The sequence below is a fragment of the Diadema antillarum genome, unplaced genomic scaffold (assembly GCF_040938485.1).
Source record: "Diadema antillarum isolate AM-2024a unplaced genomic scaffold, OU_Dant_1.0 scf00000000, whole genome shotgun sequence".
Taxonomy (NCBI): Eukaryota; Metazoa; Echinodermata; class Echinoidea; order Diadematoida; family Diadematidae; genus Diadema; species Diadema antillarum.
The window spans coordinates 1019031-1030325 of record NW_027270889.1 but is presented as its reverse complement, the minus strand read 5'-3'; the positions used below and the strand labels follow the sequence as shown (position 1 = coordinate 1030325).

Genomic DNA, 11295 nt, shown 5'->3' with positions numbered 1-11295 from the left:
ACGAGCCGTTTCATATTTTTACGGTGATGTTACAGGTAACTCAGCTTGCCATTATTGTGGAGTAAATTAAAGATATTGCACCTGTCATGACGCCATTTCACGTCCAATCTTTCATCGGCTGTTACTCCACTGACGTTCAAAATGTACAGGATTACACGAAAGGATTTCACCGGGGTAGCAAAAGGGGGCTTTGATGATACTGTAATTTTCGACAAAACTGTGACAAAGTTGTTCTTCCGCAGTTACAGCTACTCTGAGCCTGCGAGCAGGGGCCTGTTCCCATCTTCGCTGTCCAGTCTCTTGTTGACATCGTGGTGAGCTCCGACTGCCAGATGATAAATCCACGCCCCGAGGGGTCCGCCCACGAGTGGCCCTAAGACTGGAATCCACCAGAATTGATCCCCAGATGGCCTGATTACAAAACAAACAAACAGAAACCAAAAGAGAAAAATAATAAAAGAAAACAGTACAATGATAACAATAAAACGCTGATCTTATAATATCCTCAACTGGACGAAATGTGCATTGATGGGTAATACACATATTGATGAGTTGTATTGCTGCCTCAAATCAGAATATCACATCGCGTGATTTACGGTTAGATTTTGATACTTATATAAGCACAATAGTCAAATCTTTGGTCTATGTTAATCAGATACCGCTAGTTTGATGTAGTTGTCGTGATGTCCGGTAAATGGAAATCAAACTTACTTGCATTCCAAAAAAAAAAGGGAAAAATAACGAAAATGTTTCGAAGTGCACACACGTCATCAACTTATCAGTATGATTTCTGGGCCTTTGGTGTTTACATAAAATGCGTCTGGCCGGCAAGGGCTTACATACCGAACAGTAAAAAAAAAATCGACGTATTCCCCCCAAAGTGCAATTAATTCTTGGATGCAGTCGCAGTGACATTCACAGACAAATTTTCTCGAGTGAATCCGCACAAAACACAATTAGGAGCTACTTCTGGGAATATAAGAACATTACCTACGGGGCATAAACGTTTGCATTGATCGGTGGTGCCCGCCAATTCTGGACTTGATGAAGACCGAGGGAGTTTAACTCTGCGCCATGATTGACGGAATTTCTTAAGTGCCACGAATTGTCAGTGGCGTTTTACGTTCGACACCACGAAAAGTGCACTGACCGCCCTAAACGTCTATTTGTTCTTTACTCTTTATGGCTGAGCTAATGATTGCAAATCCGGGAAAGGGAAAAGACGAGAGAAAATAAACAACAACAACAACAACAACAAACTAGGAAGAGTGTTCGGTGACTAGGAAAACAAACATCCAAAGAAACAAATATGAAGTCTTACTCTTCTTTATGCGACAGTCTTTTGCTGTAAAGTGGAGTTTGGGTGTGTGTGTGTGTGTGTGTGTGTGTGTGTGTGTGTGTGTGTGTGTTTGTGTGTGTATGTGCGTGTATGTATGGTTTTGCGCGTGTGTGTATGTGCGTGTGTGTATTATTGCGTGAGTTGAATGTGTGCTGTGTGAGTGTGTTTGTGTGTGTGTGTGTGTGTGTGTGTGTGTGTGTGTGTGTGTGTGTGCATGCGATGGGAGGGGTGAATCTTCCCATGATCATAATCAGTGGATACCCAAAATACAGATTTCACTATTAAAAGAAGCCTAAAAGAGACCATCACTGTGGCTGAAGTGAAATGAATAGAATCACACAGTTTTTTTTTCCTTTCACCATTCCCAATGATAATCTGAGCTGAAATTAGGTAACCCCAGCTAGTGAAAAATCAACTGATGATGTCTTTAAATCTACAATGACGAAAGTTTGTAAAGGTTTGAGAAAGAAAAGATGCCAACACCTTTGGCTTTGTTTGGGTTAGTGAGTTTATTCTCTTGTCAATTTGCCCAAAATAATTTTCCCTAAAATGGAAAATGCCAAGGACTGACTATGAATAACCATCAAAAAGTTAATGTAGCGTTGAGATAGAACAAATACCTGCCTTGCTTATTTTATCAAATTAATTACTTGAATATGCTTGTGATAACGGGAGTAGATACCCACAAGGGATAAAAATCCGGGGTCATCCAACTAGACCGACACCTCGGAATCAAACAGCCCACGAGTTCGACAATGAAAACAGGTCCATGAGTCATACAGCTCACGAGTCATACAGCTCACGAGCCATACAGCCCATCAGTTCGACACTACGCAAATAAAGCCCATGAGTTCGACACTAGGTAAAAACAGTTAATGAGTTCGACAAATACAACACGGGGGCCTTGTTAGCATAGTGTCGAACTAATGGGGTGTATGACTCGAGGGCTGCATGACTCGAGGGCTGTATGACTCGTGGGTGCCAGTCTCGTGACGTGTACTCAAAAATCCTCACAGGCTGAAAAAAAAACCAGATGATCTCAGAGTCTTACCTTTCTTTTTTTTTTGTTTTAGCCAACGCATTAATGAGGTTTTTTAATGAGTTCCTTCAGAAAAGTAACATCCGATACCATTTGATAACACAGTGTGTCAAAGACAGAAGGTCTTTTCAAAGTGTCCTTGAATGATGCCATTGCCATCAAGAAGAAAAGACAATAATTTTTGTGTAGGCAGAACGTAAATAAATGCGAGAGGATACGAGATGTAACCTTGTGGGAACTCCATTATGAAATATGAGACAGCAATGTGGAGAAGAATACTTGTTATTATCGCAGCAGTGGTCAGGTTTACGTACGTTAGCCACACTTCGTCCCCGTAGCCAATCATGGCCGTGAAGAGCCGAGGGCTGAAATCTCGCGCCGGATTGATGGCGTAGCCGGCGTTGTAGCCGAACGACAGCCCGATAGCCATGAGAAGGGCGCCAACTAGCGCCGGCTCGAGACCGCTCGGCGGCTTGGTGTTGTACTTGTCGAAAGCTGCCGATATTCCGCCCACGAGTAGCGCTGTCCCAACGACCTGTTACTCACGAGAGGACATAATGATAATGATCGGAAAAGATATGATGTGATTATCTTTCTGGAAGGAAAAAAGCAACAAAGAATGAATAGACAACGGTAGAAACGTGGCGAGCAGGACAAACTATAAAACTATATCATTCACTAGGGTGATGTGCACAGATACAATGGAATTAAAACCTGTTAACTAATACGTGCATGTTTATGTTACGAGTCATTTATGATGGTTCATGGTTTGTGTTTATTGTGAAGAAGAAGAAGAAGAAGAACAGAAAAAAGACATGCGCATGATCAAATTGAAATTAAAGAATGCAGTTACAACCAGCTCATACCTGCATATGTACCTTGAATTTGCAGAAAGGATGAATTATTGAGGTGTGAATTTTCTTCAATTTTTCTCACTGCCCTCCCAGCTGCTGATCTATTATTAAACAAACATGTCTGAAAAGGGAACCACGAGACTCGAACCTGTCCTCTTCTGTTTTCCGGGCAGCAACACTACCACCAGGCTGTCCCTGGTTGTCGACAGTGACACGATGAATCTGAAACAAATACTCAAGCTCCGAAATTCCAACATTGTTATGTTAAGTAGTCCAAGACAGAGAAGGCACTAATGATAGCAAGAGAATATTAATCGAGGTTGTGTCCCGTGGTTCCTTTTCCCAGAGAAGTTTGTTAAATTACGGATCAACTGTAACAATCTTACAAATTCCATTTGTAGTAAAAGACAAATTGAAGAAAATTTAAATTCCACCCCTCTAATTAATATTCTCTTGGTTTCAGGATGAGTTATTCTTAAGAAAAGAGAAATCGCGCCGAAAGGAATGGAAGGAATTAGATATCAGGGACTGTGTGGAGTCAATGATATAATGCAACAAAGCTACGCTGCATTTGTAGTCATGTAAGCTTAACCATAATAATTTTTATGTTCAAGACTTAGACATATAATCTTTAAGAATGGGCAAATGTCTTGAATCTCTCGGAATTGAACCCAGATTAGCGGCACTACGATATGTTTTGAGTGATCGATCTTTTCGTAGTGAACCATGCTCTTCCATAAGTACCACAACATTTTAAGCGCCATGCCGCTTGGGAGCATCCCGTTTCTCTTTACCTCTTCGAAAAAATAATATTGTTTTCTTAAATGTGTGTGTTGTCAAACAACGTGGCTTTGCGTCTATCATTTGTGTGTCCGTTTATTGTCTGTTTGTCTTTATGTATTTCAATTACTTTGTTCTTTCTTTCTCCCCCTCCCCCTCTCATTCTCTTCCTCATCTGAAAGAAAGTGAGTTTGAAGCGATGTGTGCGTAAAATGTTGGATAGTTCTATGCCTCTGTAAAGAAAAAACCGGGTGAGGCATAAAATCTAACGAAGGCTTGACCACTCATCGGGTTTCGTCGTTGGTGGCGTGCTAACTGCAGTCTCATTCTGCAGATTGAGCAGATTTGGCCGGATGACGTCAGTCCGGTGCAAAGGCACTTAAACTTTCTGCCTATTACGACAGAACCCGACTAAAAAAAGATGCAATCTCTAGCGGGTATCAGAAGAATCCATCAAATTACACAAAGAAGTACTCAATTGATTTCATTTATGGATCGTTAGCAGCGTTAACGCTCGATCATTTGAACTTTCCAATCCATCTTTATAATTGATTTATCATTCTTCTATTCATTCATTCAAATATATCTCTCAATTCATGCACTAATGCGTCTATTCATTCATTAATCTATCCATTACTTATCCGTCTATCCCTTTCCTATACATCGACCTGCCTATTTTCATCTATCCATCTATTCATCTATCTTATAGTTGGAATGGTGAATATTTACCCCCTCTTTCGAGACAGTGATTGCGCTGGACTTACCTGGTCAACGAATCCGGTTTGCAGCGTGAGGTATGGCTCGGGGTAAGTGGCAAAGATTCCTGCAGTCAAACTTGTTCTGTTATTGCTTCCACCTTCAACCTCATTGATTGCATCTAATGAAACGAAGATCACATTCTAATTACACACACATCAGAAAAAAGAAATCATTCGTATGAAGGCACGATACGAGGAATTAGATAGCAAACAGACAGGAACAAAATAGCACTATAAGAGAACACATGAGTAAGAAGAAAATGATGAAGATAGACAAAAAGAAAGAATAAAAAGGAGCAAAAACAAAAAAGGAGAAGGAGAGAAGATATACAAGAAGAGAGAGATCAAGACCCAGACATGATAGAGGAGATGATAGAGATCGTCAATGTTGAAAATAATGATTTTGGATTATAATCTTATGATGATGAAGGAGAGGAATAAGAAGAATTAAAACAAGGGCGAATGGAAAGGAAAAAGGAAAAATGTTGGGGAAAAATAGAAAGAAATCGTGACAAAGCAGGAGGAAAAGGCGGAGAAAGCTCTGACATAGGAAATAGGCGATTGTACCAAAATCTTTAAACTAGGCTTTTTGACCTTTTTATTTTGACAATTATTGTAATGCATATTGTACTTAATCAAGCGAGCCAATGTTTTTGATTAAGTATTATTCAATTAATTTGACAAAGGAAAATTAGAGGGAGGCTTGTGTGAATATTTTTTTTCTTCTGAATTTGTTCAAATGGTTTAGACTGCAGCAAAATGTTACTCCCCCCCCCCACACACACACACACCTTGCGCATTCAATGTACGCCGAAAAGCAAACTTACCAGCGCGCACTGACACTCTTTCCTATTAACACCACCTGTTCATCCATGGCTTAAAGGCATAATTTACCATTTACACATGAAACAAAAACCCAGCTTTAGTGCTTCAAAATAGTTCTAAAATGTGCGTTAGGGATAGAAATAACCAATCTAAAAATTTGAATCAATATAATTAACGTTAATTATTGTTGAATATACAAAATGTGAACAATAGTTATAATAAGATTGTTTCTAGACTAAACCGTCTATAGTTATGATTTGATGAGAAATACAGTCATATCTCCCTTTATGTTAGGTTTTATCGCAAATTCTTTTGTATGATAGGATGTTTTGTGATACAACTGACCTACACATATGCATCACATGTGATAACTCGAAAATGTGTAAAATCACTACTCCTGAAGGTAAACTGTACCTTTTAGACCTAAAGCGAACTGTACCGTTGTTTGCACATTTGTCATGTTGTAAAACTTAACTCGTGATAACTAACTTGCATATTCATCATCATTTACTGATATCAAGTCACGTGCCTAGGTAAACTCCATACACCACTGTAGCCCCGAAAAAGGCCCCGACGAGCTGAGCGACACAGTACACAGGTAAGGCGACCCAACGTAAGCGACCCAGCGTGCACATGCCAAGAGATACGGCTGGGTTGACGTGTCCTCCTATACGAACAGATATAGAAAGATTTAGCACAATATTAAAGGGTGTGTACAGTTCTGGTCGAGGTGAGGATTTAGCTTTTAATGTTTTGCGAGACATTCAGAAACCACTCTGTGAGATATTAAAGAGCGTGCAATTCTAACGGATATCAAAAGTTTCTTGATGAAAATCGGTTTTGAAATTGCTGAGATATCCCAAAACAAGGTGAAACAAAGAGATCCTAATAAAAGGCGTGGCCTGTAGTCTTTTATTATTATCACTTTTTAGGATACCTCAGCCATTTGAAAACCAATTTTTATCAAATAAACGTTAAAGCCTTCTTAAAATTACATGCTCTTTCATATTTCATAAGAGGTTTCTCATTATCTCGCTTTAATAGGAATGTAAAAAACATAAATCCCCACCTTAGCCAGTACTGTACAGCCCCTTTAAACTTTTATAACCTTCTTTAAAAGTGGAATCACTTACGTGCTCTATACATTCATTTAGGATGAATAGAGACTATTGATGCTGAAACACCGTTAGGCAGAAATTGTATTACCTTTTTTACGATGCAGCATCTGCAACTGAGAGTGCAGAGACATGGGCACTGTACCGTGAAATATTATAGTAAAAGAGATTAGATAAGTCAGCAATTTTGTCATTTTGTTTCTTTAAATGTCGGGGTATTTTCGTAATCAAGAATGATCTGTTCACCATCCAGATTTATTAGGCACATACATCTTTTTACATTAAAGTGCTATTCAATAATCTTTATTTCTAATCTCAGTGTAACTGTAACAGTCCATGGTCCGTTCTGTTTTGTTTAGGTGTTCACTTTAAGCAGGGCTTGAACCAGTTTCAAGGCGATTATACGTTTTATATAAGAACAAGAAAGGTAGACCTTCAGACTTCACTCTCGGTTCATAAGCCGAAAAGAGGGACGAGTGTGGGCCAAAGCCCGCCTAAGCTGCTGGTGCATTTACCTGATACCCCGCCGGATGCGTAGACCGCGATGGTGAGAGCGAGGGCATAGCCGAAGTTGATGGAGAGAAAAGACCCCGTAGCGTTGCCATTTAGCTTGCTGAGAGTAACCTGCGCTATGGCTCCGTCGCCGATCAACTGTAATTCAATAAGAACGATTGATTTATTTGGCCCCCTTAATGCAGGGGGTGATAAAAGTAGAGGCAGCTTGATGAATTGTTATTCCAAGATTTGTCAATTGGAGGAGCTGCTTCAACGACATCTCTGTGTAAGTGAATGTTTAGACGTACGAATGTGTCCTTGAATATGACTTCTCCTAAACATGAAATTCAGCATGCTCAGCCTATGCACTTCTGAACCGGTAAGACTGGCTTGCTGTAAGGAGTTAGACTCAGATCTGAAGACATAAAAACATACAAAATGCCCTCAGACATAAACATAATACATACCAAAGGGTAATTTCTAAGCACTGTGATTTGTGTAGACTGAAATCTAACAAGACTTATTACAATGAGATGCTTGGTCATTGTTGTCAGCGTACATGATTCTGACATTTATGAGTTTTCACCATATCCAAGCAGTTGACAACTCTGCAGGTTAAACTATTAAGGTTATGGACAACCAATCTGTAGTACAGCTGTAGCTGCGGCGTACCTATTATAGTATCCCTTTTACCGGTTTATATCTCTCTCCCCCCCCCCCTATTTCTCTGTGTGTGTGTGTGTGTGTGTGTGTGTGTGTGTGTTTTATTAGTTTCATAATATAGGTTTAATATACTTTACTTATTTTAACTTGTTTTCGCCAGGTCGAGTATGTCTTTAGAGCAGGAATTTCGACCTAGCTCTGGTATCTTCATTGAAACAATAATTGAATAAGACAGTATTATACACAAGAGTGCATACTTTGTAATCCCAGTGTATTTAGAATACATATTTTCATCTCCTTTTGTTGTGGTTGTTTTTTTCCTCCGTTGATAGTCATGTATGAAGATTTTAATTTACACACACACACACACAAAAAAAAAATGTGAATTGCGCCGTGGCCTAGGTCTTGCACAGAACCATTATTACTAGTGGCTCAACACTGTGCGTGATTGCGTCAAAATGATGATGGTAGGGATATTATTTCTAATTTTGGATGCTACGGAAGAGAAAATAACGTGCGTGTGGTAGTAATGCAATCCCTTCTGCATCATAACGCGTGGTGCATATTAAGGAATATGTTCTGAGTGGTCTTTCTTGTATTGGCCAACCAAAATAGATGCATTGAAATATGTGTAAGCTTTGAAAAAAAAAAGGTATTGGTACTTTTCCACTTCGTTAATCTGACTTAAAGAAATAAAAAAGGAAAAGACGTCACAGTTGTATCCATTTTCCAGGAGGATTTCACAATTTCTAGCTGCTTGAGAATTATTTTCGACATAGTCTGGGAGAGAGAGAGCGTCATGACAGGCAAAGAGAGATGAAACAGCAACTTCCGTAGTCATGGCAACCACTTGAGACTTAACTCTCGAAATTGAAATCTGACATTCAGATGCGCATACACAATATAAGCTTGTCTGCAAAATGATGAGTCTGCCTTAATATCTTGCGAAGTGCGGAAAGCAATCTTAGATTTTCTCGGCCTCCCTAACCCCCCCCCCCCCTCTCTCTCTCTCTCTCTCTCTCTCTCTCTCTCTCTCTCTCTCTCTCTCTATTTCTTATTTTTCTCTTTCTTCTACCTCTATCCTACTCAAGGTCATACACATACACATTAATGCACGAGGCGCAAACATAGCATGCATGTATATCTTACGTCTATTTTGATATTATAATCACAGGGCACATCGCTTACATTTTTCTCCGGTAGCCCGTTCTGGCCACTATAAAAATATTTTAATCTGAAAAGTTGGTGCTTCGAAAAAGAAATGTGTTGACCCGAAATGATAGGAAACATAGCAATACATTTTGAGTCTTAGTTGCCCGATCGGCCACCAAAAGATAGCCTTTTTCGAAATTTGTGGCCCTACATAAAGTTTTAGTGGCCCCGGACCACGGGGTCACAGCAGCTGTGGCCCGGGTGGTCCGGGCAGTTAGCTATCATGGCTATTGTCGGGTGCTGCTGCTTATGAATACATAATGATATATGTCTATGTGCCTGTGGGTATGCTGTTCTTATAAGCACTGGATTGGTTACGTCCAGCGCTTTGTTTCTCGTAACGCCCCACAAGGAGAGACGAAACGAGTTACATTTCTACCGAAAATGAGCGCCAGTAGACTTTAATTAGAATTTTCTTATAGGTAGAAGAAAGAAAGGGAAATTTAAGGTGTTGTTGTATGAAGATGGAAATTGGTTCTTACAGGTAACAGGGGCGGATCCAGGAATTCTGTATATGAGGGGGGGGGGGGGGCGCAACTAATATTTCTGGTGCCACTTCCAGGTTTCATTTCATTTTTTCCTTTTATTTCTTTTGTTTTTAACGAAAAATGAAGAGGGGGGGCGTGCGCCGGTTGCGCCCCCCTCTGGATCCGCCACTGGGTAATAGCCAAGGGTCTTCCGTTGAGTTATAGAGCCTATACCAGGGCCGGCGGAAACGGGAGAGGAGGGGGGGGGGGGGCTTGGGGCTTGCCCCCCCCCCCCCCCCCCCCCCCCCCCCCCACACACACTTTTTTTTTTTGCACCATACAAAGGAATACATAAGGTGTCACCACTTTGGCTCCCCACTTTTTACCCCGGAAATGCTAAAATGGCACTAGAAAGAAATAGAAGAAATAGATAAAAACCTTGTAGTGAACCGAACCAATGTACTTGCATAGTATAGTCACGTTCTAAACACATGGTTTAAGGTTATTTACATAGCTCAATCGCAAAATCATAACAATGCAAATTAGAATTTCATGCACAGAAATGCAATCCAATGAAACGTGTAAAAGCAAAGATTGTTACTTCGTGTAAGGGAGAAATCATAATATGAGAGAAATCATGATATGAGAGAATATTATTCTCTGTACATATTGTGAATTCATTATAAATGGAAACCTGGGGTATGGCTAGCATATTTCGAGTATAGATAAACCGTTAGACTAAACGCTCGATCTTGTGTTTGCTTGTTGTTGTTGTTGTTTTGTTTGTATGTCTTTGTTTGTTTGTTTATTTGGGTATGTGTGTGTGTGTGTGTGTGTGTGTGTGTGTGTGTGTGTGTGTGTGTGTGTGTGTGTGCTTTCCTAATCTCGATCAAGGCGTAGAGAAGAAATAAACGTACTGTAGGAAAGTAGCAGTAACTATTGAACATACGGGTAAACAGGGGAGTATTGCAATAACATTTCGTTAAAGAAGCAGCGAAAATCAAATAAAGTGGATGTAGGAGGAAAACAGTCACAAGTAATAGCCTCACCACCAGCAAAAATGTTCCTAAGAGTTCGGCGAGGAAGCACTTCGCCAGCGGGGAGTGGAGCCGAAGTTTGGCGGTGAGAGCCTCGCTGCCCTCACTCTGTATACTGCTGTCGCGGCCACCTGCCATGGCGAACCCGTTCTACGGTATCCCGAAATCGTGTGTAATAGGTGTTATCCTTCTCTCGACATAATCCTTCCCTTGATTGCTGTTTGAGATCATGGTTTGATTTTAGAGAATGAAAAAAAAAAACACGCTGTCGTGGCTGTGTTTAATTGAATTCCGAAGTTCACCCTTAGGTTAGGACTATTAGTTTTAACCTGACTTTTGTACGTCCTTGGTGTGTTTTGAACTTTACTACCGAGGGGCGGGAGTTGATGTTTACCTTGAAGCGGAAGAATGTCACGTGTCCTAATAAAAGGTATATCCCGTGACTGTGCGAGCTTCGCGTACGCGGCTTAAGAATCGAGTCATTACTTCATACATACACGCATCACTCCAACATGATCCCCAGCAATTTTAATTTATTTTATGACTCTGAACATCGACGGTTAAATTTTGAAGATAGACTCTGATTTGGATCAGTGTCCTTCCTTTTAAGTTTATGAAGACCAGCAACTAAAAATGTTCTTGCCCAATGTAGGCCAACACACCTGGCGAGAACGACGCAAAACTGAGATGGTTCATTCACAAGTCTTAAGA

The 11295-nt window shown here is 40.4% G+C and overlaps 1 protein-coding gene across 1 annotated transcript; it reads right to left on the bottom strand.

The window, feature by feature from the left end:
- Nucleotides 1-248: 248 nt before the first annotated feature.
- On the bottom strand, nt 249-10722 carry LOC139727078 (aquaporin-9-like). The gene is made up of 6 exons (XM_071638387.1): nt 10597-10722; nt 7226-7361; nt 6125-6262; nt 4777-4889; nt 2693-2913; nt 249-411 (listed from the first exon to the last, which is right to left on the bottom strand). The coding sequence occupies exons 1-6, from the start codon at nt 10720-10722 to the stop codon at nt 249-251; spliced, it is 897 nt and encodes a 298-aa protein (XP_071494488.1).
- Between the last annotated feature and the right edge of the window lie 573 nt (nt 10723-11295).

Coding starts and splice junctions, on each gene's coding strand:
- LOC139727078 (XM_071638387.1), bottom strand. CDS start 10,722: ATGGCAGGTGGCCGCGACAGCAGTATACAGAGTGAGGGCAGCGAGGCT. Junction 2,914..4,776: donor AAACCGGATTCGTTGACCAG/GTAAGTCCAGCG, acceptor CGTGAGTAACAG/GTCGTTGGGACAGCGCTACT. Junction 412..2,692: donor GGGGACGAAGTGTGGCTAAC/GTACGTAAACCT, acceptor TTTTGTAATCAG/GCCATCTGGGGATCAATTCT.